This window comes from Moschus berezovskii, chromosome 1 (genome assembly GCF_049115385.1).
Source record: "Moschus berezovskii isolate FMDL1 chromosome 1, NW_MosBer_1.0, whole genome shotgun sequence".
NCBI classification, from domain to species: domain Eukaryota; kingdom Metazoa; phylum Chordata; class Mammalia; order Artiodactyla; family Moschidae; genus Moschus; species Moschus berezovskii.
Window position 1 is genome coordinate 20018015 of NC_142460.1, and position 15302 is coordinate 20033316.

General features: G+C 40.8%; 1 protein-coding gene across 6 annotated transcripts in view; it reads right to left on the bottom strand.

The window, feature by feature from the left end:
• Window positions 1-15302, bottom strand: part of ITSN1 (intersectin 1) — a 256074-nt gene that overhangs the window by 120397 nt on the left and 120375 nt on the right. For all 6 annotated transcript variants that reach the window (XM_088835638.1, XM_088835656.1, XM_088835648.1 and 3 more), the window contains 5 exons: window positions 13412-13674; window positions 10638-10787; window positions 10412-10552; window positions 2110-2197; window positions 1848-1987 (listed from right to left, as the gene is read on the bottom strand). In XM_088835638.1, the coding sequence (XP_088691764.1) occupies window positions 1848-1987; window positions 2110-2197; window positions 10412-10552; window positions 10638-10787; window positions 13412-13674 (782 nt within the window). The remainder of the gene's footprint in view (window positions 1-1847; window positions 1988-2109; window positions 2198-10411; window positions 10553-10637; window positions 10788-13411; window positions 13675-15302) is intronic.

Sequence of the window (15302 nt, forward strand, 5' to 3'; positions counted from 1 at the left end):
TCAATCCCTGGGTTGAAAAGATCCCTTGGAAAAGGAAATGGTGACTCATTGCAGTCTTCTTGCCTGGAGAAGTCCATGGATAGAGGAGGCTGGTGGGCTACAGTACATGGGGTCACAAAGAGTCAGTCACAACCAAGCGATAAACACACATATTTGGAAAAGGGCCAGTAGAATAAAAGTCTAAAAACTCTCTTACTACTGAAGTCAGCATTAGTCAACTAAACAGTGAGAGTGACTCACATCACATTTGCAGGGTGCTCTCTTTAGCAATGACAACAGTGCAACAGCAAAAATAATCTGTAAGTTATCCAGGCATTATCAAAACCACCGACCAGAACCCATCCTCTGACATGTGAACCTTGCTTTGGGCCAAACTTTCAGAGAAAGGAAACTTAAGGTTAAGGCATAAATCTGGAGTACTGCCTGGGTCAGAAGACACCTGAATACTTAAGTTTATATTCCAAGAGACTATTAAAAAGGACTACAAGGGTGCCACAGCACCATATTCTTTTTGCTTGAAATAGTGACAATTAATAATGAGAGGTAATGTCAGTGTTTCTGTGTACTCTAGAGAAGGAGAACGGACCCCTGTAATTCCAATACTTGTATGACACACAGTCATATATGGACATACAGAAAATATATAGAGTGCACATACACGCAAACACAAACACATATTCAGTGTAAGCATGAAAGCAGTATTTCAAAAAAACTCACAAAGGTAAGTTGGCTCAAATAATATTTCCCCTAAGATCATCTTCCTGGAATCGTATAAATGTGAAAACCTCATTACTTATTACTCTGAACACACAGTAAAAATACCTCAAACTCAAGTCTAGACAAGTTGGCCTAGAATCAAAATTCTAAAGTCAACTAAAAATCTCAAATATGCTTTCAAATTTGTTTTTGTATTTCTAATAATGAAGAACAGAATAATGAAGAAAGGTATTTAAACTTCTCCTAAGTATCAGAAGCTAAACTGGCCAGAAGCAAGTATAAAGGATTTTAGGGTGGAAACAGAAAATGCTTGGAAAAAAAAAGTGTAAAATCCAACTTTTTAAAAGAACAAAACTGATTAAAAACTTCAATATCTACATAAATCTAAAGTATGTTATTGCTGTTAATAGGAAATAAACTACTTGCATTTCAAGATATTTTATTACAGGATAATAGTCATTCTTAAGATGATAAAGCTGTCACGTTAAATCAAAAGCACCAAATCAGAAAAAGGCAGTGATTTCACCACCGGTATCTTCCCTGGGAGCTTTGGCATTTTCCTGAATTACACTGTGAAAATATAACAAAACCATGCACCACTTCCACCACAGAGACAAAGGGAATTACTCCACTACACCATAATATTTTAAAGTGTGAGGTCACAAATCAAAGATCTATCTATATTCAAGGACAATCCTGAAGGTAAGAATTGGCAAAAAAATTCTTAGCTTTCAGAAAAAGAGAAAACAGTTCCTTTTCAATCTTCGAAGAACAGAGGAAAGAGGCAGCTTTTGGAGCCCAGCTTTTGGTAATTCAACTTGATGGCGTTCTCAACAGACACAAGGATGAAGGTGTGCAAAAACGTACTCATGTGAAAGACAGACGTCAAGTCGGGGCCATTTACTCAGCCCTTTATTGAAAGAGGCCAGATTCATTTTTATTTTTTAAAGGACAAAAATTCAACTCAGATTGTTTAATGTTCATCTATAAATGTGAGGGCTTTTTATGAAGGCTGACAAACCAGCAGAATAAACTTTCCTGCCTGGAGGTCAAATATCAACGAACCACCCTGGCCACTTAGAAAGATTAACAAAGTAAGACATACATGTAGGCACACACAGAATAGGTACCTTTAGCTGATTGTTGAAAATATCAATCTCCTGTAATTTTGATCTAGTTTCTTTCTCCACTTCATCCAGTTGGTCTCGTAGCTGCTGCCGAGCCAGTTCTTTCGCTTCTAAGGCTCGTTTGAGTGTGAGAAGTGAATCCCCTGTTTTAGAAAAACATGGCGAGATATGAAAAACAAACTGGAAGTGAGGAAAAATGGCTTTTAGGTTCTCATTTCTTGCCTGTGAGGAAGGAAAACGCCAACTTTCAAAAGAAAACACCTACTGTGCAAACTGTTTTGCTGAACTTGTTTCAATTGGTCATTGAGTATCTGTTTTTCTGGAATAAGTCTTCCAAGCATTTGCTGGGACTCCTAGGAGAGAAAGAGAGCACAGCGATGAATGGTGGAGAAAACTACCATGTTTAGATCCGAAGTCCTGGCAGGCAGAGGTCAATTTTCCGCTCCCGCAAAGATTCTCCTAACCTCATCCCGAATCGTCTACAGCGAAATTGCATTTAATCACTAGTCAGGGTTGTTGTTGTTGTTGTTGTTTTCTTGCCAAGAAATTAATTGCTTGCCAAATGCTTTTCACTGAAATAAAGTTTAAATAAGACAGTTATAGTTCCCTTGATATTTCTTAAATTTTTATTGACTTACTGCCTTTTACTGCTTTTTAAAGTGAAACACAAGTACAACTCAGCAGAGAAAATGGAAAGGAATGATCTCTCAAATTGCACTAGGATCAAATACAAATGCAATGACCCTGCTATTTGTAAACTGACTCAGTAGTTTAAACGGGAACTGTTCTGTCATGAACTTTGATCCTTAATAGGGCTGAAACGAGGGTGACCATACACCTGAAGTTGGAAACTGAATTCAAAAAAAGACTTTAATAATTAGAATCTTAGCTGCCATATGTGGCTCCACCACTGAGGATAAAGCCACAGTTTTAAACAGCTGCACAGAAATCTTGAATTGACTATTTTTTAACCGATATAGATAAAAGCTAAACCACATTGTACAGGACTGTGAGGCATTTTCACGGGTGACTTTGCCTAAGTTCAACTTAAATTATTCAATGTAGTTTCTACATATATTAGGAAAAAAGAGCTTTTGTAGCCTTTATTAGGGAATATTTGACTTTTGGGGCTTCCCCAGTGGCTCAGTGGTAAAGAATTTGCCTGCAATGCAAAGCCAGGTTCGATTCCTAGGTTGGGAAGATCCCCTGGAGGAGGGTATGGCAGCCACTCCAGTATTCTTGCCTGGAGAATCCCATGGACAGAGGAGTCTGGCGGGCAACAGTCCGAGAGGTTGCAAAGAGTCAGATATGACTGAAGTGACTTAGCATGCACGCACACATGCATTTGACTTTCATTTTTACGCTGACTTAAGAAAAATAAATCTCTATGTATTAACTTTTCGTTTGAAAAAGTAAAAATGTCTTCATGAAAAATTTTCACCAGAGGCTAAAAACCAGTCCTTTCTGGAACAACCACCTTTAGATACCGACTGGCTTGTATGTAAGAAACCTTTGCGTACTATACGTCCCAATTGTAGGGCCATATAGCTCAGTGGAGAACATTTGGAAGCATCTTCTCACATGAATAATCCACACAAACAAAAGTACTCTCCCCAATCCCGCCAAATTTAGACAAAACAGAGTACACAAATCAGATCATTTTCCCAAGAAAGCATAGCCAACTGGGCTTCTCCTCTTATTCGCCTCACTAAACCAAAGCCACATCTCTGACCCAATCCCAAATTTTCTTTCCTGAACCAGGGCAAACAAGGAAGTACCAAGATGAAGCCTGGCTCAAAATCACTGAGACATGGAATCTTAACCAGTGGACCACCAGGGAAGTCCCAACATTACTTCTAAATGTACAACCTAACTTTCTAAAATAGGTCAAATCAGTATGAAGGGCTACTTGACTCATTTGCATAGCAAGAATCTGCTAATACTTATAAAGAAAGAAAACCGATATATCATTGCATACTATGTACCTGACTTTCTTCAAACCATGCATTATTTTTAACTTCACTGCTTTTTCAGGAACCTTGATTTGTATTTTATTTTCAATAACTCAACACACTAAGCATCAGTCATAAACATATGTATGGATACACAGCATTCAGTGAGATAATAAATAAACCTATGGTTTTCAGTCCTAAATTTTCTAAGGGCATATTTTATGAAACTTCTCATAAATAGGTAGCGAAAGACACAGAGAGTCAACATAGAAAAGATTATACTTGTGCATACATTTTTAAAATATCTTCAAATAATTTCTAGCAGTGAACTTCTGATACTATTTACATTATATGTCATATCCTAATATTTCAAATCAAATTGATTACGATTTCCGTGATAATCAGGAAGGACGCTGAAGATACGAACAACACTAAGAACCAATTTGATCGACTTACGTTTGGGGGACACCCTACTCAGCTTCAACAGAGTACATATTCTTCACAAGTGACATGGAATATTCACCAAGACAGAGCACAAGCTGAGCCGTAACATAAGTGTCAATAAACTTAAAAGGATTAAAATCACACAGACTGTGCTCAGAGATCATACCGTAAATAAACCAGAAATCAATCAAACAACTAAAAAAAAAAAGAAATCCAAGTATTTGGAAACTAAACTGTATAATTCTAAATAACCCTTCAAAGAAATGACAAAGGAAATAAAAAAACAGGTTCTGAATGGAATGAATATAAAAATACAACAGATTAAAATTTGTGTAATATGGCTATGACAATGCTTGAAAGAAAATTTACAGCTTAACATGTTTATTGGAGAAGGCAGAGGCACCCAATTCCAGTACTCTTGCCTGGAGAATCCCATGGACGGAGGAGCCTGGTGGGCTGCAGTCCGTGGGATCGCTAAGAGTCGGACACAACTGAGCGACTTCACTTTCACTTTTCACTCTCATGCATTGGAGAAGGAAATGGCAACCCACTCCAGTGTTCTTGCCTGGAGAATCCCAGGGACGGTGGAGCCTGATGGGCTGCCATCTATGGGGTTGCACAGAGTCAGACACGACTGAAGCGACTTAGCAGCAGCAGCAGCAACATGTTTATACATTATCAGAAATCAAGAAAGGTGCAAATTCAATAATCTAAGCTTCTTCTTAATAGGCTGCTGCTGCTAAGTCACTTCAGTCGTGTCCGACTCTGTGCGACCCTATAGACGGCAGCCCACCAGGCTCCCCCTTCCCTGGGATTCTCCAGGCAAGAACACTGGAGTGGGTTGCCATTTCCTTCTCCAATGTGTGAAAGTGAAAAGTGAAACTGAAGTTGCTCAGTTGTATCCGACCCTTAGCGACCCCACGGACTGAAGCCTACCAGGCTCCTCCATCCATGGGATTTTCTAGGCAAGAGTACTGGATTGGCTTGCCATTGCCTTCTCCGTCTTAATAGGCTAGATAGAAGCAAATTAAACCCAAAATAAGTAAATGGAAGGAAATAATAAGGAGCCTAAGTAAATGAAATAGAAAAGAGATACCATAGAGAAAAAAAAAAACAATAAAATGAAACATTAATTTAAAAAAAGATCAATAAAGCCAACTAGTTCCCAGCTAGACTGTTGGAGAAAAGAGGGAGGTGGAAGAGAAGGGAGAGAACAGAGAAGGAGAAGGAGAGGAGGAGCTTGAGTGGGAGGTAAATGACACACATTCCCAACATCAGGACGTAACACACTGCAGACACTACAGACTTGCAAAGAATAATAAGAGAATATTGTAAACAATTTTATACAAATAAATTTGTTAACTTAGATGAAACAGACACATTCACTGAAAGATACAAATTATCAAAAGAGAATACAGCACAAATAGAAAACTGGAATAGCCCTGTATCTACTAAACAAATTTTGCAATTATAAGTCCTACCACAATGAAATGTCCAGGTCCATAAGGCTTCACTAGTGAATGCCACCAAAAATTTAAGCAAGAAACAGTAATCCCTCGGTATCCATGAAGTACTGGTTTCAGGATCTCCACAATAAAAAAACCCAAGGGCGTTCAAGTCCTTTACATAAAATAGCCAAGTCTGATTGGCACTCTGAATCCTAGGGTTGGTAGAATCTGCACAGGGGGACCAACTGCACTGAGACTGGAGTCTGATAACTATGAAAGATGGTGAGAGAAAGTTTTTTAGAAATATATAGGGTTTTAATCTTCCCTGGTGGGTCAGATGGTAAAGAATCTGCCTGCAACGCAGGAGACTCGGTCCAATCCCTGGGTCAGGAAGATCCCCTGGAGAAGGGAATGGCTACCCCTCCAGTATTTTTGCCCAGAGAATCCCATTGACAGAGGAGCCTGGCGGGGTACATTCCATGGGGTCGCAAAGAGTCGGATGCAACTGAGCAACTAACACGTTCATACTTTCATATAGGATTTTAAGAGAGAAGCTGAAAAGGTTAGCTAGGGAGGCAGGGTGGTGTCAAGTTAAGAAGGAAAGTGTTGAAGTAACATAAACTGGGTTAAATTTGGATTCTTGTTGCCCAGCTAGAAACTGATTCCGAAACAGAATATTCCCTTCTAGAATCTTCAACTTCCCACTTATGAGAGTAATGATATTGTCCTTACTAGGGTATTGTGGAATTCTATTTAATATTCACATTAAGATCTTCACATGCCAGGCCTTCAATCCCACTTATGAGAGTAATGATACTGCCCTTACTAGGATAATATGGAAATCTATTTAATATTCACATTAAGGTCTTCACATGCAGGCCTTCAATAAACAATAGCTACCACTACGGACAGTCTACCATCCAGTCCATATGGATTCAGCAAGCCTAGGATCAAATTTCAATCCAAATATGCAGACACAAAGGGACTATCATACTATCCATTTTACATAAAGAACTTGACCATCCATGGGTTTTGGTATCCTCAGTTAGCTTGGAACCAGGACCCCGTGGATATCAACGAAGGACTACCATTTCATATAATTCTTAGAAAATAAAAAAGAATACACCTTATTTACTTGCTTATTACCCTGATACCAAAGCTAGATGAGGACATTGTGAGAAATGAAACTACTATCCTCCATGAATTTAAATAAAAAGACTCATAATAGTAAGTTAATCTAAACAATAATTTTTTAAAACAATAATACACCATGACTAAGGGCAGTTTCACTGAGTTAGACAGGCTGTGGTCCATGTGATTAGATTGGTTAGTTTTCTGTGATTGTGGTTTTCAGTCTGTCTCCCCTCTGATGGAGAAGGATAAGAGGCTTACGGAAGCTTCCTGATGGGAGAGACTGACTGAGGGGGAAACTTTACTTTTTTGGGCTCCAAAATCACTGCAGATAGTGACTGTAGCCATGAATTTCAAAGACACTTATTCCTTGGAAGGAAAGTTATGACCAACCTAGACAGCATATTGAAAAGCAGAGATATTACTTTGCCAACCAAGGTCCATCTAGTCAAAGTTATGGTTTTTCCAGTACTCATGTATGGATGTGAGAGTTGGACTATAAAGAAAGCTGAGCGCCGAAGAATGGATGCTTTTGAACTGTGGTGATGGGGAAGACTCTTAAGAGTCCCTTGGACGGCAAGGAGACACAACCAATTAATCCTAAAGGAAATGAGTCCTGAATATTCATTGGAAGGACTGATGTTGAAGCTGAAACTCCAATACTTTGGCCACCTGATGCGAAGAACTGACTCATTGGAAAAGACCCTGATGCTGGGAAAGATTGAAGGCGGGAGGAGAAGGGGACAACAGAGGATGAGATAGTTGGATGGCATCACCAACTCAATGAACATGAATTTGAGTGAACTCCGGGAGTTGGTGATGGACAGGGAGACCTGGTGTGCTGCAGTCCATGGGGTCGCAAAGAGTTGGACACGACTGAGTGACTGAACTGAACTGACGGGCAGTTTACTCCAAGAATGGAAAGTTGGTTGAACATGCAAATTTAAATCAATGAAAAGCACCGTATCAATAAAATAAAGGAGGAAAAAACATAAATCACCATAGTTGCAGGTCAGCAGAGGGAAATACTGGTAAAAGGATAGATGTAGATCAGTGGAACAAAACAAAGTCTAGAAAAGATTTTTACAAATGTGGTAAGGTGATTATCAACAAACTACTAAGGTTTTTAATAAACATTGATAGAAAAAAGTGGGTGTCGGTATGGAAAAAAGTGACTCTCACTCCCTTACCTTGTACTTAACATAAAAATCAATCAAAAATGGATCACAGAACTAAATATGTTAGATAAAAGTGTAAAACTTCTGGAATAAAACATAAGGGAAAACACCTTCAACCTTGGGATAGTCAAAGCTTTCTCGGATAGAACTTAAAAAACCGTAAAATAAAAAATAAATTGAACTTTATCAAAATTTAAAACATCTGCCCTTTAAGAAACACCATTACAAAAATGAAAAGGCAAGCGAGAGACTAGGTGAAAATATTTGCAAAACACCTATCTGACAAAGGACTTCTGATAAGACTATATAAAGAACTCTGATAATAAGATAAGCAACCCAATAAAGGATGGGTTAAAGATTTGTTCACAAAACACACACAGAAGATGCATGCTAATACACATAAGAACCAACAGCGAACAATACTTAGCCTTCAGGGAAATGCAGATTAAAGTTACATGAGACACTGTTACCCACCCACCAGAGATGCTAAAAATAATGACAAAAGGGAGTGCTGGCGAGAGTGAGGAGCGACTGAAGGACTCGCGCACTGCTGGTGAGGATGGGAAATGACACAGCCACTGGAGAGACAGTCTGATAGACACTGACATGGTTAAGCACACACTTACATGACAGCAATTCCCCTCCTAAAATTTAACCAAGAGAAATAAAGTATACTTCCACATAAAGAAATATAAGTAAATAGTCATTGCAGCTTTAGTCATAAAGTCCAAAACTGGAAAAAACCTAAATGTCCCTCAGCAGGTGATAGGATAAATAAGGAAACACTACTCAGTGATGAAAAGGAAGAAAAGCTATGATCAACCTAGACAGCATATTAAAAAGGAGAGACATTACTTTGCCAACAAAGTAACGCCAAATTTTCCATCTAGTCAAAACTCTGCTTTTTCCATTAGTCATGTATGAATGTGAGAGTTGGACTATAAAGAAAGCTGAATGCTGAAGAACTGATGCTTTTGAACTGTGGTGTTGGAGAAGACTCTTGAGGGTCCCTTGGACTGCAAGGAGATCCAACCAGTCCATCCTAAAGGAAATCAGTCTTGAATATTCATTGGAAGGACTGAAGTTGAAGCTGAAGCTTCATTACTTTGGCCACCTGATGCGAAGAACTGACTCACTGGTAAAGGAGGAGAAGGGGACGACAGAGCATGAGATGGTTGGATGGCGTCACCGACTTGATAGGCATGAGTCTGAACAAGCTCTAGGAGTTGGTGATGGATAGGGAGACCTGGCATGCCGCAGTCCATGGGGTCACAAAAAGAGTTGGACACGATTGAGCGACTGAATTGATTCACTCAAAAATACAGATAAATCTCAAAACCATCAGACTGAGAAAAAGAAGCTGAAATTAAAGTCATGGTGTCCAAAACTGATCACCTTTTAGGATGGTATGCAGAACAGTATCTACATGAATTGGATACCCCCTCTAACTCAACACTTGAAACCAAACCAGATGAAATTTTAACAACTTGGTGGTGAAGGCTGAATAGGTAATAAAATGAAAGCAGAACTGCTTAGAGTACTCCATTGTGTCTCCAACTATTCTTTATACACGTATCTCTGGAACTCCCCCTGATATATTTAATTGCACTTCTTTATTGTGGTTGTTATGGTAAAGTCAAAGTTCCAGGAGTAGACTACAGGTCCTGCATGATCCAGCCCTCAACTGCTCCAACCATAGCTGTCTCCTTGCTGTAACTGGCATCCCAGAGACCAGCTTACAGCCTCAGTTCTTCGGCACAACTGTTGCCTTTCCTAGAACTTGCTCTGCTAGATGTCCACTGGCTCAGTCATTCACCTCTTTCAAGTCTTTGCCCCAACATCATACTCACAGAGATGCCCGACCTGACCACATTACTTAAAATCACAGGACTCTCAGATGGAGACTCTCTTCCCTACTCGCTCTCCAGAGCAACTTTCCCTCTTCTAATAGAGAACATGCTTGTCTTATTTCCTGAGTCCTTGTCTACCCTGCAAACAGAAGGTAAGCTCTATGACGGCAGGGTTTCTGTCTCTGCTATCCACTCCTGGATCCTTAGTGCTTACCGGCGCTAGCACTGAATTGGCATACAGCAGTCCCAGCAAGTGAGCTGAATTACCACACAGTCTACTTTGAGAGGATGAGCTGATTGGATGGCATCACCAACTCAATGGACATGAGCCTGAGCAAATTCCAGGAGATAGTGGAGGACAGCGAAGCCTGGGGTGCTGCAGTCCATGGGGTTACAGAGTCGGACATGATTTAGCAACTGAGCAACAACTACTTTCAGGCAAGTACCCTCTCTGTTTCATCTTGGCCTGCTAGATGCTTGCTGCTTGCTGAGTGAATAAGTGAATGAAATGAACCAAAGAAAGGCATGGAAGCCAAAAAGCTTTTAAGGCGCACATTTTCTCACCTGTAATTGCTGCTGTAGGTGGGTGATTTCTGCAATTCTCAACTCTCTAGATTTGTTTGTGCTCTCAATTTCTTGCCTTTGGGTTGTCAATCGACATCTGATATCCTGAAGTTTTCCTTCTAATTGATGTTTTTTATCATTCTTTAACAAGTGAAAAATAATAAGAATCATTAGCATTTAACAATTCAATGCAAGTGGGTTCCCAAAGCACAATCAAACTACTCACTAGAGCTTCTAATTCAAATTCCAAAGTCTTTTTCTTTGCTTTCAGTACAACTATGTCTTCTTGTTCTTTGTTTCTTTGATTTAATAGTTCTTGTCTTCGATTCCGTTCCCATTCAAGCTGTCTTTGCCTTTCAAGCTCCCGTTTCGCAGCCTGTGACAAACATAAACAGATGATTTACTAACTGTTCAGTTCTTACACTCTTCAATGTCTCTTAGTAAACGTTATATCTAGTAAGTCTTTTCTTTTAGGGATGAAATGGTATTAAACATGACAAGTGATTTTCATTATAAAACAGCACAAAATTTCATAAAATATGTTATTACTTCTACGGGAAAAAAAGAATATTCAGAAAGGCTATCACAGTCACATGGGTTGAGAACAGAAAGGACTATTGGATCACTGACATTCAATTCCTTAGGCCTTTAAGGATGCTTGGTGTAGTAAGCAAACCTGCTCTTCCTTATTTACTGACTCATAAAAGAAAACAAGGAAAATTATGGGAGTTCCCTGGTGGCTAGGACTCCGAGATCCCAATGCAGGATGCCCGGGTTCGATTCCTGGGCAAGGAACTAGATACCACATGCTCAACTAAAGATCCCACATGCCGCAAATAAGACCTAGGGCAGCCAAATAAATACAACAAAACTATCTTTTCAAAAAAAGGCAAGTTAATCTAGGAAAAATCGCAGAACAAAAACACAAAACAAAAAAAACTTTCTTACATCAAAAAAGTATTTATTATTTATTTTGTCATAGGAGAAATTATTATTTAATCTCAAGCTTTAAAAGTCTGTGACTCCTATGTCCCTAATCATTTGTTTCCTTGTTAGCACACAAGGTTCCGCAGTTTTTCCCAGCAACATCAGCTCTCTTCAGCCCTGACTCTGATGGCTGCTAGGCAGAGGACGTGTCAGGGCACCTGGCACTCTTCATTGTATCATAACTGCTTCGTACATACTTGTGCTCCAGCTACTCTGTAAGGGCCTGGAGGACAGGTGGGTACACCCAGTCACCACATCTCCAGGAACTTAATCAATGCCTGGCACATCGTAAATGCCAATTACATAGTTCTGATCAAACACTCTAAAATGCTTAAAAAAAAAAAACCTGAGGAAGGAAAGGTGGTCTATCTTTTAGTTGTCATTCTGAAAAGGAAAATCTTGTTATTATCTGTGTGTGTGTGCCTGAATGAAAACGCAGCTTACAGCTAGAAGTTTTCAAAAGCAATCATCAGGAGATGAAACCAAAGTATTATTTTTTTATAAAGAAAAAAATCCCTCATCTTTAAAATACATTTCATCCACACAAGAGGATCATGGCATTGCTTCTGTCACAACATACTAAAACTGGAAAGACAGACAAGAGATTGGCTTGGCCCATATCCAGGTATGGCACCAAATTTAGGAAGCCTTCCATAAAATACAGCAAAGATTACTAGACTTGTTTTCTAAAGTGGAAAAAGAAAAAGACGCCAAACAATTTAATTATTTAGTGTGGTACCATTACAGCAGTTTGAAAAAACAATTTCAGTAAACCCTCAGCCTCTCCACCATATGAACCTTTCTATTTCTATATGTGTATATGAATGCAGAAAAAAGGCGAAAAAAATACATAATTGATAGCAATAGTTTGTCATAAGACTCAGTTATCAAAAACTTATACATGAATGTTCACAGCAACGTTATTCAAAATACCCAAAAGGTAGGACAAAAAACCCCAAATGCCCATCAAGTTGATGAGTGGATAAATAAAATGTTGTCTACCCAGGTAATGGAATATTACTCAGTTATAAAAACGAATAGGTATTTACTCAATCTACACACTGGATGAACCTTGAAAGCTATGCTAAGAGAAAGCCAGACACAAAAAGCCACATATTCTATGATTCCGTTTATCCAAAATGCCCAGAACAGGCAAAGGAGCAGAGACAGAGTAAATTCGCGGTTGTTAAGCACAAGGGGGAACGGGGAAGGGGAGCAGTAACTCCTTAACGGTCAAGGAGTTCCTTCTCAGGGTGACGAATCAGTGGTGATGGCCGCACAGCTCTGTGAGTAACTAAAACGACTGAACTGTAAAAAGAAAAAACAAGACCGGGTTAATACATCCCTGTGTTGTGCTCAGTCACTCGCTTGTCTCTGACTCTCTGTGACCCCACGGACTGTAGCCCGCCGGGCTCCTCAGTCCATGGGGTTTTCCAGACAAGAATACTGGACTGGGTGCCATTTCCTTCTCCAGGAATCTTCCCATCCAAGGGATAGAACCCACATCTCCTGCACTGGCAGGCAGATTCCTTACCACGGAGTCACAGGGAAGCCCATATTTTTATACTTTCTTAAAATTTTGTTTCTTCAAATTTATTTACTTACTTTTTTGGCTGTGCCACATGTGGGCTTCCTGGGTAGCTCAGCTGGCAAAGAATCCGCCTGCAATGTAGCAGACCCTGGTTTGATCCCTGGGTTGGGAAGATCCCCTGGAGGAGGGCACGCCAACTCACTCCAGTACTCTTGCCTGGAGAACTCCATGGACAGAGGAGCCTGGTGGGCTACAGTCCACGGGGTTGCAGAGAGTCGGACACGACTGAGCGACTAAGCACATGGCATGTGGGAATCTCGGTTCCCCGGACCAGGGATCGGACCTCTGTCTCCCGCCATCTCCTGCATTGCAGGTGGATTTTTTACCTGCTGAACCATCAGGGAAGCCCCGATGTAATACTGACACTTAAACGATTCTAGAAGAGCGCCAGCGTTAATGACGGGACTGTTTCCGCCGCTCACCTCCCGCCTCTCGATTTCCTTCCTGCGCTCCTCCTCCCTCTGCCGCTCCAGCTCCCGCTGCTTCTCGAGCTGCTTTTCCAGCTCCAGTTGTCTTTTCCGCTCCTGCTCCTGGCGCTCCCGCTCCTTCCTCTCCTGCTCCGCCCGCTCCAGCTGGGCCAGGCGCTCCTGCTCTTTACGCTGCTGCTCCAAGAGCGCTTGTCTCCGCTTCTCCAGCTCCAGGTTGCCCCGTTCAAAGTTCTCCCGCTTCTTATCTTCAAAGGTTACTTTCGGACAAGAGACAGGACGATTATGAAAAGCCGTATGATGTTCAACAGACATTTTCAAAGGAAAAACTCCACGGCACATCAGCAATGAGTAACGGACCTGCAGACATGAACTCCCTAAGCTTCCCGCCCGTCTCTGCCCTCACCGATAAGCACCAGGTACAGGCTCTTTCACTCAGCGTCTTGTTTATATACCCTCCCCTGCAGATGAACCGCATCACAGCATTCAAAACGCCAAAAACTCGGTTTCTGGAAGAATCTTTCGACAGAACTTCTCCATCATCACTCATTCTCCATACCGTCCCTGTCACTCTATCCTTTCCGTTTTCTATGACCTTGGTTCAGCAACTGACCCTCTCTCGCCTCTACACCACAAACTTCTCCCTTTCTACCTCTTTTTCTTTGGCCACCAGATGTGAGGTATCTTAGTTCTCCAACCAGCGACTGAATCCTACCTCCCTGCATTGGGAGCCCGGAGTCTTAACCACTGGACCACCAGGAGAGTCCTTCCCTTTCTGGCTCTTTTTCCTTTGCATAAAACTGTGCCATTCTGTTTTCAATTTTAACAAGCAGAACAGTTTCTGAAAACAGAGGTAAGATGATATGTCTCCTCCTGGCTTTCACACTGAAGAGCAGGTTGTGCCCTAATCACTATGCAGAGGACACTCAGTAAACTAGTTTTTCCAACCTATTATTCAGTTTCCTTCTTTGAAGAACACCAAGGTAATGAATTTTACACTATCGTCTGGTCAACAATTTTTTTCCCTCTGATCCTTGCTAACACTGTTTGCACCCATTTTATTTTACTTAAAAAAAAAAAAAAATTCCATGCTCCATGTCCGTTCTGTGTTCTCAGCAGTGTCAACTCAGCTCTGTGTTTGCCTCACGTGCTTCTCCTGGGAGCCGACCCCAGACACTGGAAGCTCTCGCTGCCAGCCTGTGTAGCACGCCATTCCCATTGTTCCCATCTATTTCAAGAACTGTCACTTCACACTTTGCCTTGAGATATGTAGCTGTGAGCATCCTTTCTTGGCTTCTTCCCACATTCCTGCCTGGCCTCCACTGAAGACAGACTTTCCTTATACACGGCAGTTAGATGAGAGATCAGAGATGGTAAGCAAGTTTTGTTTTCTTGTTCTTTTTGCTCCTTTAGTGGTTTCAGCAGAGGCAAAACCCATTTCACTCTGCCACTTTAAAACTGCAAGTCCTCTCAGCCAGAGAAAAGAATGAAGTAATGATACATGCAAACCTAGATAGCATATTAAAGCAGAGATATCACTTCACCAACAAAGATCCGTAGAGTCAAAGCTATGTTTTTATGTCATGTACAAATGTGAGAAAAGTGAAAGTGGAAACCACTCAGTCATGTCTGGCTCTTTGCAACCCCATGGACTGTATTCCATGGAATTCTGGAGGCCAGGATACTGGAGTGGGTAGCTGTTCCCTTCTCCAGGGGATCTTGGACCACAAAAAAGGCTGAACTCCAAAGAACTGATGCTTTTGAACTGTGGTGCTGGAGAAGACTCTTGAGAGTCCCTTGAACTCCAAGGAGATCAGACCAGTCCATCCTAAAGGAGATCAGCTCTGAGTGTTCACTGGAACGACTAATGCTAAAGCTGAAGCTTCAA